At 37.6% G+C, this 18,805-nt stretch overlaps 1 protein-coding gene across 2 annotated transcripts in view; it reads right to left on the bottom strand.

Moving 5' to 3' along the window:
* LOC149555287 (Nitrilase/cyanide hydratase and apolipoprotein N-acyltransferase family protein) overlaps positions 1–18,805 on the bottom strand; it is a 159,994-nt gene that overhangs the window by 94,940 nt on the left and 46,249 nt on the right. For both annotated transcript variants that reach the window (XM_089829411.1, XM_089829412.1), the window contains exons 5-6: positions 14,468–14,580; positions 14,190–14,282 (exon numbers count right to left, since the gene is read on the bottom strand). In XM_089829411.1, coding sequence (XP_089685537.1) covers positions 14,190–14,282; positions 14,468–14,580 — 206 coding nt within the window. The remainder of the gene's footprint in view (positions 1–14,189; positions 14,283–14,467; positions 14,581–18,805) is intronic.

Consider the following 18,805-nt stretch of genomic DNA (forward strand, 5'->3'; position numbering starts at 1 on the left):
AATGTCATCTCCAATCCCAAAATTTCTGGAAGGTTTAGAGAGATCAATTGTTGAGCTTGTTAACGCTATAGTAAGTAAATATAAGAGTAAACATGTTTTTTCTCCTTGGGATGGCTATGTTATTCAACGGTGGAAGGGTTTACTTTTTCCTTATCTTCCTACTCCATTATGTCCATCCAAGGTACCTCTTATCCGAGCACAAACCAAGTGGATCCCCCCTAGTGAGGGCTATTACAAATTCAATTTTGATGGAGCTTCTAGGGGAAATCCACGTAACTCTGGCTATGGCATAGTCATTAGAGACTTTAAAGGTCATGTAATTGCAGCAAAATCATCTCCTCTCCCTTCGAGTACTAATAACAAAGTTAAGGCCCTGGCCTTGCTTTCTCGTTTGGAACTCGCAAAATCACTATCTATATCTAAGTTACATGTTGAAGAGGATTCAGCCATTATTATTAATGTGTGTATTAAACATCATATGTATAATTGATCCATATAGTATATATTGCATCAAGACTAGTCTCTTCTTGATTCAATCTCTGAATGTTACATTATGCATACTTATAAAGAGGCAACCTATTAGCTAATTCTCTTTCTAATTTGGGTACTAATGGGGTTTATATTAACTCTTTACTTTCCCCACTTAATCTCCTTGATTTCCCCAAATTAGTTAATATTATAACAAAAGAATATACTTAGAATCCTGTTAAGCTTGTCTCAAATGTTATTTGATAGTAAATCAAGGCTTCTCTGCGATTTCCCATGTTTTACTTTTATGGATCTCACTTGTTCTTTTGAGATATTGTATGTAGTTCAGGGTCCTGGCTTGCACTTGCATTGGATGGCTTTTTACTAATATCACAGAGAATTTTGGATGAAGATCAATGATGGCAAATTTTATATTAGTTTTTGGCTTGGTTCTTGGTGTTTTCTCCGACACCAAATAATTAATAACTGTTTTCATATGAGTTATGGGCTCTTTTGTAATCACAATGATAAGAATCATTGGTGTTGATCGATACTCTCTCTAGATACATTCTTTCTTCTTTTGCATCCTTTTTGTATCAGGCAATGACCAGAGTTTTTCTTTCCTGGTTCTTTTCTCTAGGGGTCATTTTTGAACCAGTTATTATTAATATAAATATAAAGTTTTGCAAATTAAAAAAATAAACATTATTATCATAATATAAATTAACATATATAATTTGTTATCAATAAAGGAGATTTAATATAGTTAAATAAGAATAAGATAACAATGAATGAATAACATTAACTATAAGAGAGAAAGTTGTAGAAATTGTTACCTTTCTAAATAGGATTTACTATATAATGGTAATAAACATAAAATAAATAAGCAAATAAATAATATAATATAGCATAATAAGCAGTAACTAAATCTAAATGAAAAGTCAAGAGGTATGTAATGTTCCTGACCTCTGTGTGTGTGTGACAAACAAGAATATAGTTCCTAATTTCTGTTGGGTATGTAACACGAAGTACGGCTACTAAAATTAGGGACGTACAATAATGTTGGAGGGGAGTAGGGATGATGCTGGAGGCCGTTCGGTAATGTTGGAGGGAAGTAGGGATGATGCTGGAGGCCGTATGGTAATGTTGGAGGGGAGTAGGGACAATGTTGGAGGTCGTATGGTAATGCTGGAGGGGACTAGGCACAATGTTGGAGGTCGTTCGGTAATGCTAGAGGGGAGTAGGGACGAGGCTAGAAGTCGTTCAGTAATGCTAGAGGGAAGTAGGGACGATGTTGGAGGCCGTACGATAATGCTAGAGGGGAGTAGGGACGATGTTGGAGGCCGTATGGTAATGCTGGAGGGGAGTAGGATGATGCTGGAGGCCGTTCGGTAATGCTAGAGGGGAGTAGGGACGAGGCTGGAGGTCATTCGGTAATGGAGGGAAGTAGGGACGATGCTGGAGGTCGTACAATAATGTTGGAGGGGAGCAAGGACGATGCTGGAGGCCGTTAGCGATGATGTTGGAGATCGTACGGTAATGTTGGAGGGGAGTAGGGACGATGTTGGAGGCTGCACGATAATTACCGGATAGCCGTACAGGAGATTATGTGACCGTACGGTAGAACTATGTGTTCGTACGGAGGGGATGAACAGGCCGTACAATGTCAAAGTGTACGAGTAGGGAGTGATGGAAGCCGTACTAGTGAAGAAAAAGCCATACGGAAATGTCCGGATGCCACACGTTACAACAATGAATGTGAAATTCGTTCATATACAACACAAGTAGATCAGATACAAGATTAGAAACTTGAATACAAATAATTTCTTCAATATATGCCGAAAGATGGTGCTCTGATTTGCCAGATCTGAGCGAAGTGCAACACGCGACGGAATAGGGTGAGGGTTGAATCCCACCGAAACCACACAAGTCAAATAGGTAAGATCTTTCACTTCTGAAATGGCAAACAACAGAGAATCCCAACTAGAATTTGCAGTACAAGAGAAATAATCCAAATTGCATCCTACCACTACCTACAAGCCATGCTTAAATACCCATCGGGGAAACCTTTCCGAGGGTGTACAAAGATAGCCAACGAGAACACTAAAATTAAAATAGGTCCGAGATATATTAAATCAATTGGAACCACAAATACAAATATTAACTTGGGCCCATATTAATTAATTAAAGGTCCTTTTATTATATTATTTAAATTTGGGACCAATTAATTAATTAATTTAATTTAATTATTACACAAAAAAATTGGGGACATTACAAATCCTTGCTGGCCAAAAATTGCTTGTCCTCAAGCAATACACAAACTCCAGGATCCCAAACCATGCATGGATGCAGATTGCTGAGAACTCCATGCTTCTTCAGGATCACATGTGCATAATTGGATTCAATTGAGATGAGTAGATCACCATTCAAGCTCCGCTATGCCATTTTGATATAAATATTGTTCCGTCCCAAGTCACCAAGATCCCAGACTTGAAATTCATCTTTGTAATCCATCATGATTACCGCTGGGGAATAGATTTCATAATCAGCCAACTGTAAAGATTGCTCCTGCAAATAATCCTCGATCGAATCCGCATCACCACGAGGCTAAACAACTACCAATAGAGCTTGCTTATTCGAAGGGTCACTGGTAAAACCCAAAGTTTCATCAAGTTGATCGTCGAGCATTGGGTTAATGTTATTTGTGCAAGTACCTTCTTCCATAATCATTTCCTTCATCTTCGATTCAGGTACCAAATAGATTTTCTCTTTGTGGTAAATGACATCGCCAACCACCTTGTATCTATCATCCTACACTTGACCATTCAACAATTGGCACGCAAAAGTATTCTTGGAGTATTCAACTAACACATGTGCCCTCCAATCAGATGGAAACTGAGCCATAGTGTAATCCAAGTCAAACCTCTCCATTCTCCCAACAGGCTAGGAGAATCACTAGCTCTGATACCACTATAATGTTCCTAACCTTTGTGTGTGTGCGACAAACAAGAATATGGTTCCTGATTTCTGTTAGGTATGTAACACGAAGTACAGATACTAAAATTGGGGCCATACAATAATGTTGGAGGGGAGTAGGGACGATGTTGGAGGGAAGTAGGGACGATGCTGGCGGTCGTACAGTAATGCTGGAGGGGAGTAGGGACGATGTTGGAGGCCATTAAGGATAATGCTGGAGGGGAGTAGGGACGATGCTAGAGGCCGTATGGTAATGCTGGAGGGGAGTAGGGACGATGCTGGAGGGGAGTAGGGATGAGGCTGGAGGTCGTTCGGTAATGTTGGAGGGAAGTAGGGACGATGTTGGAGGCCGTACGGTAATGCTGGAGGGGAGTAGGGATGATGTTGGATGTCGTATGGTAATGTTGGAGGGGAGTAGGGACGATGCTGGAGGTTGTTCGGTAATGTTGGAGGGGAGTAGGAACGAGGCTGGAGGCCGTTTGGTAATGTTGGAGGGAAGTAGGGACGATGCTAGAGGTCGTACGGTAATGCTGGAGGGGAGCAAGGACAATGCTGGAGGCCGTACGGTAATGCTGGAGGGGAGTAGGGACGATGCTGGAGGCTGCAAGGTAATAACCGGATAGCTATATAGGAGATTATGTGACTGTATGGTAGAACTATGTGTTCATACGGAGGGGATGAGCAGGTCGTACAATGTTGGAGTGTACTGGTAGGGAGTGATGGAAGCCATACGGGTGAAGAGAAAGCCGTATGGAAATGTCTGGATGCCACATGTTACAACAATGAATGCAAAATTCATTCATACACAACACAAGTAGATCAGATACAAGATTAGAAACTTGAATACAAATAATTTCTTCAATATATGTCGAAAGATGGTGCTCTGATTTGCCAGATCTAAGCGAAGTGCAACACGCAACGAAATAGGGTGAGGGTTGAATCCCACTGAAACCGCACAAGCCAAATAGGGAAGATCTTTCACTTCCGAAATGGCAAACAACAGAGAATCCCAACTGGAATTCATAGTACAAGAGAAATAATCCAAATCGCATCCTACTACTACCTACAAGCCGTGCTTAAATACCCATCAGGAAAACCTTTCCGAGGGTGTACAAAGATAGCCGACAGCAACACTAAAATTAAAATAGGTCCGAGATATATTAAATCAATCGAAACCACAAATACAAATATTAACTTGGGCCCATATTAATTAATCAAAGGTCCCTTTATTATATTATTTAAATTTTGGGACCAGTTAATTAATTAATTTAATAAACTATTACATAAAAAAATTGGGGACATTACAAGGTATACAATAATGAGACATGACTCCTTCAAATTAAGGTACAAAAGGGAGGAGAGTTCATTTGGAAGAGGAGGGTAGAGGAGGAGAAGATACGAGTAAAAGAAGGATTAATGAAAGGGGAAAAGACTGAAGAAAATAAGGGACTTTTTCAAAAGGATGTCTCTTTGAAAGGGTTGTAATTATGATTGGTTGTGACTATTCGGAAGGATATAGATAATAAGATAAGATAAATTATTAATGTCCAACAAGAGACGACAAATGGGCCTAAGAAACTGAAAATACAAACAGAGGCCAGAAGGCAGCAGGACCTCCTAATGATAAGAGTAAAAGAAGGATTAATGGAAGGGGAAAACACTGAGAAGAAAATAAGGGACTTTTTCAAAAGGTTGTAATGACAAAAGGATGTGACTCTTTGAAAGGGTTGTAATTATGATTGGTTGTGACTATTCGGAAGAACAAAGATAATAAGATAAGATAAGATAAATTATTAATGTCCAACAAGAGACCACAAATGGGCCTACGAAACTAAAAATACAAACTGAGGCCAGAAGGCAGCAAGACCTCCTAAAGATAAGAGTAAAATAAGGATTAATGGAAGGGGAAAAGACTGAGAAGAAAATAAGGGACTTTTTCAAATGGTTGTCAAGACAAAAGGATGTGACTCTTTAAAAGGGTTGTAATAATGATTGGCTGTGACTGTTCGGAAGGACATAGATAATAAGATAAGATAAATTATTGATGTCCAACAAGAGACCACAAATGGGCCTAAGAGACTGAAAATACAAATAGAGGCCAAAAGGCAACAAGACCTCCTAACAGTGTCCGAGAAAAAGGAAACAAACAAAGCAGAAGCAAATAAAGAGGAACAACACCACCCAAAAGAGACTACGAAACCACAAAACAACTAGTAGTTTGTACTCGTAGTCATCAAAAAGTAGCTCAAAACTTAAGGATAACTATTTGTGTGCAAAGAAGTCTAGGCCCATCACTGAAGAGAGGACCGTTGTCACTGATGGTGCATGTGAATATGATCTTTGCATGGTCTCAATGAACTGGTGTGAGTAGCTGTTGACGGGCTCCCAGACTGCTTGGTTCCTCTAGGAGAGGTAACAGAAGTCAAGAAGGAAGTGATAAGTTGATAAAGGGAGGGAGATCTAGGGGGGGATAACTCTCGTAGAGTGAGATCTCAAAGACAAAGGGCCTCCTAGAGATAGAGTGCAAGGCATCGTTGATCATCATACATGATGGAGGAGGATAGTGACCTGCACTCTTTGAATAAGAAATGGAACCTCCCTCGAATCTTATACTAGATTGGACAGTAGAATAGGAAATGGATCTTGGTCTCAGTCACACCCATGTCACAACACTGACAAATCTGCTCATCTCTACTAGTTTGGTGATCTGTCCAGATACGGAGACGGTGCAAGCCAACTCTAAAAGAGCCTAATTAGATTCGTAACGCATGGGGCCACCGCCGAGAAGAGTAGTATGGTGAAACAATAATACCATCCTGAATATCAATGTAGTGCTCTGCATAAAAGGCCATACATGGGCGGAGTTCTCCTGGCAAGTCGACCCTAGTGACATGAATAAACCTCTTGTATATGTCCATCCTGAAAATCTCATTCAACTCCAACTAAGGGGGGAAGAGATGAGAGAGAGAGTCCAGGGATACTAAAAGGGAGAAAGACCATCAAGAAAAGCAAGTGAACCCAACCCCTTGCTGACCTGCAGCGTCATGGCCGATCTCAAACTGAAATGCAGCTCAAAGAACCTGATGCCCGAATAGTGTAGCTAGAAGTCATCTCAATCTCGGTCCCTCTAAAAAAGAAGTGGAGATGAGAGGTTTTCAAACAATTAAAAACCATAACCCAGGTCTTGCCCAAGTTAACCACCAATTATCGAGAATCACAAAAGGAGGTAACCCATCAGGGGAGGACAGAAGCACCACATCGCTACCAAAGAGAAGGATGGATATCAAGACCTAATGAAGATAACACTCATCCTCAGGAAGCGAGAAGCTCCTCGGATAGGTCTCAAGCTCATCAATAGATATACCAAACAATATAGGAGAAAGTAGGCAGCCCTGCTTGACCCCAATAGAACTCTAAATGAAATCAAAGAAGCCCAGAGGAGTCCTAAGACGACCAAAAACCCTCTTGTAAAGTCTCATGATGGCCACGAGCAAAACCTTGGAAACCCCAATCTCTAAGTCGTTGAAATAACGTCGAGTGGGGGACAAAATCAAAGACTTCGCGAAAGTCCACAAGGCAGCAATAGACTTTCATCAAGCGATGTCGTACCTCCTCAATAATGGCCTTGAGGGTGAGAATATGGTCTGTAGTCTGAAAATCTGCTCAAAAACTAGCTTGGCCTCTGGCCCTGCAACCCAATCTGTCCAATTATCTCGTAAGAATAATGTGCAAAACTATAGCATAGAGTTTGGCAAAGGTATGTCCAATCATAATGGTCTCGTAGTTGCCCGGATCAAAGGTCAGTCCAACCAACGAAAGGTGGGAAATGGAGAAGCGCTTAATGAAGGGGATGAAGGAGCTGCAGGCAAGGACGTAGTCAACATCACTAGCACCACTGCAATGGGGCCAGCAAGTAAACAACTCAGAGTCGGGGAACCAAGGAGACCGTTGGGAACCACGAGAGCAAACAACTCATAGAGATGAAGGGGATGGTTGTCATACCGTGTCAAGGGGCCATCGATGTCATCTGAGGAACATTGCAAACCAACTGTATCACTATCTAACTCTGAAGTACTTAGGGAGTCCGTTCGCCAATCATGAAAAGGAGCCTGAAGGTCTCTACTGAAGGAGTTGAAGTCCCCTAAAATAACCAAGTTTCCCAAAGAAGAGAATCTATCAATCTGTCAATCCATTCGCTGAGGTCACCAAATGGATCACCATTAGGACTATAAACTGCATATGGAGATATAGCCGAGGAGAAATAACAAACAATGGAAAGATATTTGTCAAGTCTGCCTTTGAAATGAACCCACATGAATCTAGCAAAGTTGCTAGAATGCAGAATAGTCGACAATCTAACGAGGCAATCACGGAGGAGGCAAGCAACCCCACCCGAACCCATAACACCCCTAGAAAACTTGACCTCATCCTTATGAACAGAAAACCATTGATACCCAAGAATCTTGGGAAGAGGATGGGTCAGACTCTCATGTGTCTCAATAACAAGAATAGCATCTCCAGTGCCAATGACATCCATAAAAAGACTAGGCAATGACCAAAGAGTGCAATTACCATTCCAACAGTGAACAATCAAGGAGTCACTAGCCCGTCCCATGTCATATCCCCAGTTTCTGCCCTTCCTTAGTGACAACATTTCTAGCAGGGTTGGTCTATTATCTGGTTACCATAGGCCAGCAAAGCGTAGAGGGAACCAACTCAGGGACTTTGAGAGTGATGCATGAGCTTCCCAAGTAGTTTGGAGCAGTAGACAACAGTTTCCTACAATTTAGGAGGGATTCCTAATTTGTAGGGATTGACTAGGAGTGGTCTAGGAGGCATTTGGAGACCTCGGCGAACGTTTTGGAGACTAAGAGTGCATCTCCTATTTTTTAGGAGGCATTCCTATTTTTTAGGAGGAACTCCCAGTTCAGTGACAGTTCTCTCAGAGGTGCACACAGCAGGGGAGTCATTGGGACTCAATTTTGGTTGATTGGGGCTGTCTCCTACTTTTTAGGAGCATCCCTAGATTTTAGGGATGGACTACCAGTTGACACATCTTGTCCGGCATCAGTCACAGATAGGTGACAAGGTCAGATTCATGTTTGATTGGTCATTTTGGGCCTTTTGAGACCATCTGGGAAATATTTTAATATATTTAAATATTTCCTAAGTTGGTGATTAAATAAATTAAAATAAAGTTAATAATATAACCATTTTGGAGTAATAAGGGGATTTTGGCTTTAGTTGATCAGGTACACCTATGTGTTATAGCTCGTTGGAAAGGTCTCGAATTATTATACATGATTTTTACTATCTGTAGACTTTTTGGTGCCTTCAGCTATGAAATTTTAATAAAGTAATGTTTTTCCTATAGCATGGACGACTTTAATTGGGAAAATGTTATTTTATTATATTTTATTTAAAGGGCAAAGTGTAATTTCCCTTTAGGGTTCGATTTACAGTTGGAAGGGGATATAAGGAGATAGAGACCTAATTTCTTATTATCTTTTGCATATTGAAAAACTTGTTTTTGTGAATTGGCTCTGAGAGAGCAATTCTTCGTCTGGGACGCAAACCCTAGGTTCTGGATTGGCTGGGACGTAGCCCTCGGCAGTTATTGGCATTGGATTCTTCAGACAGTGTGCGTTGCTATCAAGGATAGAGTACGCCATTCTTTATTGTGGATTCAAGTTGCAGATTTATGGTTTCAATGTTGCAGATTGATTCTTTCAGCTGGGACGTGATTCCTTGCAGTCTTAGGGCCGCCATTTGCAGCAGTTTGGCATCATTGTTGGATGTAAGCTCCTTGGAATTGCATTGGATTTATTATTTGGCTTTATAAATCAGAAATCTGCCTGGTACGATTTATAGCAATTCTGATTTGGCTCTATGCTCTTATTTATTTTCAGTCTCCTCTCGTGTTTATTGTTCATTATTCATTACTATTGTGAAAACTATCAAAAAACACAAAACAAAAACAAAACCTTCTGCAACTTCTGTCTATTCTCAAAGACCATCAAAGAAATCACAGGAAAATATAGTTTATTAATTTAAAAACTACAGTAAATCAGCAAGGGCATCCATCAGGGATCTTTCATCCCAACCTGTCCACGCCCAATAAGCATCATTTGGCTTGGGGAGTCGACCTGGATTCCCAAGCAGAAGACTATCTCTAATAATTGCCTTACGGTTGTAGATAAATGTCCATTTACACTCAAGGCGGGTTGCAAGAACTAAAGTTCGGCTATGTTTAAGCTCAGTAACCTGTGATTTGGTGGGATCCTCGTCGAGGTAGATTTTAGATGGTAGAGGAAAGAGTTTTCTACGAGCCCTTAGAACCCACAATCTATCTGATGCATTAAGAAATTTGATAAAAAGAGTGAAGTCATACCCTATCCATGCTCTATCGATGAGAATCTCAGAAAGCTCTAGCTGGTCGCAAAGGAAGGCATACACCTTATCAACTAGGTCAGCGGTGGAAGATGGGAGATCATGCCTTATGAAAAATAAAACAAGAGTTATAAATTACCAATAAATAAGAAACAAACAAGGACAACTTATGATTGTGGAATAAAAGATAATTTAGATTGGAATCGCTCCAAAATAGAATAAGATAGAATTGTCTCAATTCATATCAATTAAATGTGATCCCATTCAAAGGAAATGTAGGGGATTTGATAGGAAATCCTAATTTTAAGGGAAACCTTTCAAGGAAGATAGCTAACTAATCTAGGGTTGTTTTGTAGAACACAAGGGATCCTCCCAAAGGGTTACAAAGCCTAACTTGAATAGTGATTTCAAAGAAGACAAAAGAATAACCGAGAACTATTCTCCAAAACACATGGATTCATCCTAAAGGGTTAGGAAGCCTGATTTAAAGGAACTCTTAGACTATGTAGAAACAAGTGAATATCTAAATATTAATTATTATAATTAAATTTAATTGTTTATAATATTAAATTTTGTTTCTGGATTTGATGCTAAAAAATATACACAATCGAATCCTTAAACAAAATTTAATATTAGAAATGGATTCTGGAAATCCTATATTATTAATATTTTAGTTTTTGCTAACAAACTTGCAGGTTAATTTCATTGAGAAACAACTAAAGGAGGGCTTATTTCATTTGACTACTAGTGGCAGCCATTCTTGCATGGTGCAGGAATACACATGGGATAAAGACTAGAGAAATATTTTATATTGTAAAGTCAATTAGAGTTATATTGTTTCAACATGATTATTGATGTAAAAGTATTAATTTAATCCTATTTGATATGTATTAGGTCCATTTATTATGTTTAGAGTCATATTGTCAAGATAGATGAAAATTGTCAAATATGTAATAAAATATTGTCATAAACGTTGGCAATATGTAAAGATGATGTGAGGGAGAAGAAGAATGGTCATGCGGGGTAAGTAGTTAGTTATAGAACAAAGGCTTTAATATATGATGCATTGGTCGTGAGTTTCAGAATGTAATGGTTGGAGAAGCTCAAAGAAGAAGTGAAATAAAGAGAAGCTTATTTGTGTGAGTTTTGTGATACATTTCTGGGTTATGTTTTCAGAAATCCGACTGTGCTTTTTTTTGGTACATGCACATATGAATTGATACAGACCTGAAACTTATATTTTTGAAAAGGTATTTGAGTTAGCTTCAATTTGACATTGGTTTGGATTAATTTCATGTTGATTTGACAAAGTTATAATCGATTTAGTGCAGACTGGTCAGGATCTAGTTTTCATGATAGCAATTTTCGCAAATGTTTACTAACTTTTATTCTACTCATTTGATTAAGCCATAAATTTGGGAAAACGTGTTTAACTCATCCATAATTAATATTATAAAAGGAATTTGTGATATCTTTTCATTTGTAAAAGTTATTGAAGAATCTTTAAAGCATTTAGATGCTGTCCCAGCTTATGAATTTTGTTTTGAATTTTTACATGAGGTGTAAGAGCTCACTATTGAAACTTCTTGAGTGCTAATTCCACAAGAAGTATTCCAAGAGGTGTAGCTCTGCATTATTGCACAATGCAATCTTCTTGATATGCCTATGATAAGAAATTAAATAAATTTAAATTAGAAAAAAAACTATGAAGATCAAGCATACAAGTGCCGGAAGATGATACAAACTACTAAAATAGATAGCTAAACTTGTTTCTTTATTTTCTTTTTTCAGAAAAAAATGAAAAAAACTTGGAACACTTCTTCACAAACTTAAAAAAATGCATCCAAATCTCAAAAAATGTCATTAAAGAACTCAAGAATGGGATCAAACACTTACCTTAGATACTTGTTTTTAGAAGCTATCTCTTGCCCTACGAAAGATCCTCTTCGAAAATACTCACCCAGCCTTAAAAATGCCAAAATGGAGACCAAATGAGAAAAGAGTCTAGCTGCAAACAAAATGAGATGAAGAGTGGTTAAATGGCCTCTTTTAGGGCCATTTTAGGGTTTAGGAGCAATAATTGGTTGAAAAGTATTTTCCCCATGTGCTAGATGAATGTTTTAAGTGGCAAAAGCCAAAAAAAAAGGCCTTTTCAGGCGTTTGGGCCCACAAATGCTCTTGGAAGCACCCGGATGCCTGTGGAAGCCATCAAGAGGCTTCCACCCACCTCCGCTCCAGCATCCACGTCTGTCTGCCTCAGCCTCTGCATTTGATGCCAGGAAGCCTGCATCGGCTTCTAAGAAAAAGCTAATGCTTAGAAAGGTGTAAAAATGGGGACATTACACTCTTCATCAATTTATATTACTTTCATACTCATCTCTACAATTTCTTACACTCTAATAATGGTTCCTCATGCCTACAAAGAGAAGAGACCACTTGAAGTGACATATGTTCATTATGGTGAAGAAACTATAGGAAAAACAGAGAATATAAACACAATGAATACTCAAAAATTGAGGATGTCAACAAGTGAAATTCAAATAATAAGTCAAACAAATCTATGAGTGGGAGAGAAAGGGAAGAGGCTTTGAAGGCTCAGGTAATGACAAGACGTTTGCAGCTATTGGAGCATGCAGAAAACAGGGCCTTGGATGGCATGAAATGGAACAAATTCAATAGGGCTGAGGTCATGGAAGTCCTGCGAAAATTGGTTTAGGTTTAAGGAAAGTAGAGGCAGGGGAATTCAAGACTCAGACAAGTATTGTGTCAATGCTCAAAGAAGTTGGCAAAGAGGCTGCAAGAAGGCTCAAAGAAATTTGCAGAAATCAGAATAGTTCAGCCATTCAGTGCATGTAGCAAAATTAATTACAACTATAGCACCTCTAGACCTGAACAATGTGTTACATTGAAAGAACACTTTAAAAAGGATTTGATAAAGAAAATAGGGCCATAGAAGGCCACATCCATGCGAGCATTTGCAAAGAATATTGTAGTTTTTGGATATCTTTAAACTTTTTGAATGATTTTCTTTTCTTAAATGTTGCTAGCTTTAAGGAATGTTTAAAAGAATCATATGCTTTCTCAGATTGAGTAAGATGTATGAATGATTTTTATCTATGTCCCCAATTCAAAGTGCATGTGATATTTTTCAGAACATCCTTTCCAACTTCACAGGAGGGTGACCAAGCTATTATATAACTGGCTTTCTTCAAATTTAAGGACAGAAGTCTGAGAGTAACGGTTTGAGCTTCTTCAGAAAAATTTTGGAATTTTTCACCACTTGCAATTTGAAGGGGCAAAACCAGCATGAATGAAGCCAGTTCCCACTTGTAACAATGGGTAAGGTAGCAGTCACATTGGTAAGGTTTTTTTTTTCGTCATAATTCTGGAGTGCAAAGTTTGAGCATCAATGTTCTGGACAAGGCCCTTGTGGAGAAGAAAAGGCAATGAATACCAATGATGTACAAAAAGGAAATGCATCAGAAGCCTAAGCAAATATCTTTCTTTTGGCAGCATAGTGCAATTTGATCTTAGCCTGGGCTTCAACTAATAATGTTTAGTTTTACACTCAAATACCTGGCCTAATTTATTTTGCATTTCTATCAAATAATTAAATATGCACTCTCAGGCCTTGATGTTTGACTTCTTTCTTTTTTTATGGAGTATTGGAGGCCAGAAACTTTCTTTAGTTCTATAATATGAATTTGTGAGGGAAACAATTTGATGAAAAATAATGCTCTTGGAAAGATTGGTATAAACAATTCATAGATATCTTCCAATGCAAAATTTCAGTTTTCATATTTTTATTTTCTGGTGTTAGTATGACACATTTGAATTCTATTAAATAAATTCTTGGAAATGTTTGCTTTCTCATATTTAGCTAGGGGTGAGAGCTCAATTATCAATGGTTGTTTGATTATCACAAAAGAAAGAAGAATCAATAAAATTGTTGGTGTAAGTTATGCAGTGTCGCATTCTTGGAAGCTACTAAATAGAAGAGAAATATTAACAAAAAATATAATGGAAAGACTATAAAACAGCCGTATAAATGCATACTGCAGTTCACTAGAAAAAAATCTTTATATCAATTTTAGGTATATTGTGCAATTAACTGTAGACTAAAAATTTAGGAAAGAGTGTCAATTCTCAAAAGGAGCAATATCATTTCCTTCCTTGTATTCTAGCCACACATTCAATCATAATAGCTTATACAGACATAATTTACTAAAATTAAATTCATGTGTATCTAGTTGACGCTAACAAAAGTGCAAGAAGAGATTTAGCTTGCATTAAAAATCTCGGATAGAAAAATAAAATACAGCAGATTCATATTTTCAGATGTGACAGGTATTTACATAACATTGTGTTTCAACTGCTCGAGCTCTAAGAAGAATCTCCCAATGTGCTTCACCAGTGACTCTTGTAAACGCTGAAGGAACTAACAATACCTAGAAAAACATCCAACATTACAATATATTTTATTTATAAATTTCTTATTCCTATTATGGTATCACCAGAAAAAGAAACAAAAACCTAATGCAAACAACGGATTTCTTATTTCAAACAATATAATCTCAAGTAAATTTTACACAATCAACAAGTGAACAATTATCACTAAGTGAAAAACAATAACCTGTGAATTATGTCGGAAGCGTAACTGTTGATAAATTTCAGGAAACCTCAAGTCATAGCACACTGTGAGACCAAGTCGGCCAACTGGACTGTCTGCCACAACTAACTCTGAGCCTGAAATTTCTACTATTATTAGCAGGTGGAAAAAGGCAATGTTTTCCACATAGAGCTCAACAAATGTTCCATGCTTGTAGATTTTGTACATTTTACTTTATATTAAGGCTAACAACATAAAAATAGAGTGCCCATGCAAAGGCTCCATATGACTTAATAATGAATCTATAGGTATCATGACAAATCACCATACTTTCGTATTACTTAAGTCAGATAAGATCATTACATGTTTTTTGGTTTCATAGGTTCAATCAGTCCATTACCAAAGCATTCTTTAAACAAATTTTGTCCCCATAGACCAGGCCTGGCAACTGTTAAAAGACTGATCCAAATTGAACTTTAAACTAATGATTATTAAATAACATGAGACTCTATGCAGGCCAAAATACAAGTTGAGTTACCCAAAATACTGTTCCTTAAGAACATTATCTATTAACAAATGTATATAATGAATAAAGATCAATATAAAAATATTACATACAACTTTAACACAAATACCTCTCTTGGAAGTATACACACACAAGTACCGTACACAAACAGATCTCACCAAGCATTTTTATGTCAATGGATGAGACCAAATGTCAGTATATGAGCCTATGAGGATCAACATTAAAGTTTTAAACCTTATTTGTAGCATAGAATGGTTGTCTCTTTAGAGCTTAACAAAACAAGTAATATAATCACAATGATCTGATGTAAAAGTACAACTACCAAGGAGTCATTATCGTGGCATGATTGTGTATTAGTGTTTTTTTTTTCAGTATCTCAGTGGGTATCCCTGCAACCCAGACCAACCCCCAACCTACCTTGCCTTGGTCATACTTACTGCCAAGTTGCAGTCAGGAAGGGGCAAGCTCAGACGACACTTATCCCACTGGGTTTCACAGTTACCAACATGGGACCCACCATGTGCTCAGCAGGGTAAATTGTGTTTTAGAGTTTTGATAACTCTTTTGCAAAACAAAACAAAATGGAACAATCTTTGAGGATAGAGCTCTCTGTAAATGAGGAGTAAAGCTCCCTAAGAAGCTAACCCTAGATTAAAAACCATACACAAGATATAAAAATATGCAAATGATACAAGATTCATTGAGGAGATCTGCATAAAGGAAATGACTACCTGCTTATGTTTTTGTCTTGAATACAAGAACCAACAAAGTCAACAGACATCCCTTGCAAATAATACTTCTGGTCTTATAGATATTTAAGGATGAAACAGCTGATCAAAAACACAAATGACATCTTCTCACTAGCTAAAACATGGACCAACCATTCAATGCAAACAAGATTTTGAAAAGAATGACACATACTTTCAAAGACCAACCAGCTAGTTTCCACATAAAGTTAGAACCGACATCAATAAAGTGGCATCAATGCAAAGCTTTGGCACTTAGTATTCACATTAGGTATAATCTAAAAATTACCATAGGTATAATCTATAAAATTAGCAACACAATTTCCACGATAGCTTTCACAGCATGGGCATCATTAAGTACTCGAGAACAGAAAACCCTAGGCATTTGAAATCAGCAAATCTGCATCCACAGATCAGAAACACTAGAATATGATCTGTTGCAAAGGACAACCTCACTTTTCCTTTGCTGTCCAGACTGTTCCATCTGCTACAAACGGTCACACAATTCCAAAACCTTAGGCAGCAGGAAAACTGCTGATATTCCTCTTTGAAAGACCAAAACTTGACTTTCTCATAGCCTCGAAGTACTCTATTCCACCCTTACGAGATCTAGGACATGTTGAAATTCCCAAATGCTGTTTGCCAAAAAATTAATCAATCCAAGCATTAATATTCATTGTTGCTATTGCTTATCAAATTGTCAAGCACTTCTTTCATGCATAATTATCACTTGAAACTATCTAAGACTGCCCCTAGGCACACCTCATCACCTTCCATAATAGGCGCCATAATGAAACATGCCAAAGAATTATATGAGGGCAGACTTCCCAATGGTTTTCCTATCTATAACATGTGCCCCTGTTGGTATACTTGCCTTCTTTGCCATCTCAAACTACCATATTCTTCCTTTGTGAGGTCTAGAACAAGTTGGAAATCATGAATGATATCTTATATGCCAAAAAAGTGTCAATATAGGGGTGAATTTCATTGCTTTGATAGCTTATAGATCATCAGGCACTTATTTCATGATAATTTGTCACTTGACACCATCTTAAGACTGCCCCTATGCATGCCGCATCAACTATCTTATCATAGTTGGCTTGGGCAGAGTTTTATGATGGTTGAATCATCGTTGCAGGCACCACAATAATAAATGCCATAGAATGGCAAAATGTTCAGTGGTTTAGAGTCTAGACATCTAAAATGTGTACCCTTGTTAGTATCATTGCCAATTTAAGTAAGTGGCAGAACTTTTAGTCATCCATGCCAAGTTGAATTATCCAGTGTCTTTGCCAAATTCGGATGAGGCAGAATTTTCCTTCACTTAAACCAGGCAGAATTTCCACTTGTGCGAAGGCAAGATATAAGCCATTTCAACCAAGGCATAAATATTTGCCAGTTAAGCTATCTTCAAAACCATAGGTAAAATTTCAATGTCAAAAAGCCATTCTAAATGTGCACCTGGCAAAGAAATAGAATAACTTACCTAGTTTCAAGATTTGAAGAAGAATCTTCAAGTGGTTAAACCATGCTCAAAGTGTGCCCAGGCTTTAAGGGTAGAATTTAGCAGTGGCTTCGCCAAGTTTAAGACTTCTGACAGAAATTACAATGGTTCTGCCAGCCTAAATATGCACCCTTAATGTCATTGCCAGTTTTTCAAATGCTTGGACAGAAATTTTCAAGGACTCTTCCACTTATGTTTTGAAGCCAGCAATTTCTCATGATTAAACTGTTCTATATAATCTCCATGATGCCCTGCACCTTCTGATAGTGCATCTGCCACTGAATCTTCCGTCTATTTTGCTCTTTTCTTTGTCATACTACTGATATCTGTTCTTGCATGCTTTTTGTCCTCTACTTCATTCACTCCTGTGCTTCTGCTCTTTGTTGTTCTGGCAAATTAAGGAAAATAGGCAAGGAACATCTAGTATATATGATGCTCCTTGCCCTTTTCCCTTCATTTATGTGTGTTTGACTGTGTTATTTTATCTTCATTTGCCAGAATCTAGCGAGCTCAGCCCTAATCAATAAAAACATGTTTTTCTTCTGAAATTCACATGGGTGTAACATCACGAATAAAAACTCAAAAAATGCTTTTTGTCAGTATTATTGTAATAGCAAGAGTGTGCCATGGTGCCTTATACTTTTGCCATGATCTGTCATTGAATCGCAATGCAAAGTTGCAAACCATGCTTACATTTTCTATACAGATCACCTGCGTGTGTACATATATAATCTATATCCATCCAAAATGCACGCTGCTTTAGTGTATTGGGTACTGCATGAGACTACTAAACATGTGTTTAACATTGTGAATGTTTCCATGTTTTGAATGATGTCATTGTTGACTGAAAATGCAACTACTGCTTCTGCATCTCCAAATCATAGATCATGAAGTTTAGATTTGCATGCCATTAATAATTCGATACAAGAATGTCCTCTTGTACAAAGTTCATAGGTAAATAGCTACATTTTGAACATGTTTTAATAATTGTACAACTTCATATCAAATTTAAAAGGGATCTATAATGCACTCCTCACATGTTCATCAAGCTACCCGTAACTCTAGGCAAGCAAACAACTAAGAGTACGTTTACAAAAGAAAATGTTATTTGTTTTCAATCAGTAATGTGCGTTAATAGTAAATACTGAACATATAGGTGTACTATAATTTTACAAGTGTTTGTACAATTGTGTGAACTTTTTATTTTATATTTTATATTATATAATATCCTTTATGAATTAAGAAGCTATAATCACATAGTTTTTCTAAGTTTTGATCAAAATAATGTGTCCATTACCTAGGAGTTTGTGCTTACCATAGATTTGAATTTCTCCTAGTGACCAACAATGTTTTCTTACCACCTTGACCTAGATTCTTGGACCTTCACAACTTGATTTCAAAGAAAGATGGTCAGACAAAACAACTAAATAAATGATAGGTTTTTAACTTTCATTGATCCATTACCTTAAGTGTTTGTTACTTTGCAGTGACTTGTTCAATGCTTTATGATGCATGTAAACAATTCTATACAATCCTTACACTTTACACATAGATTTCAGATATATTAGTAGAGACCTCCACATAGA

This window comes from Cupressus sempervirens, chromosome 5, assembly GCF_028749045.1.
Source record: "Cupressus sempervirens isolate cs-2001-9-10 chromosome 5, ASM2874904v1, whole genome shotgun sequence".
Classification (NCBI taxonomy): domain Eukaryota; kingdom Viridiplantae; phylum Streptophyta; class Pinopsida; order Cupressales; family Cupressaceae; genus Cupressus; species Cupressus sempervirens.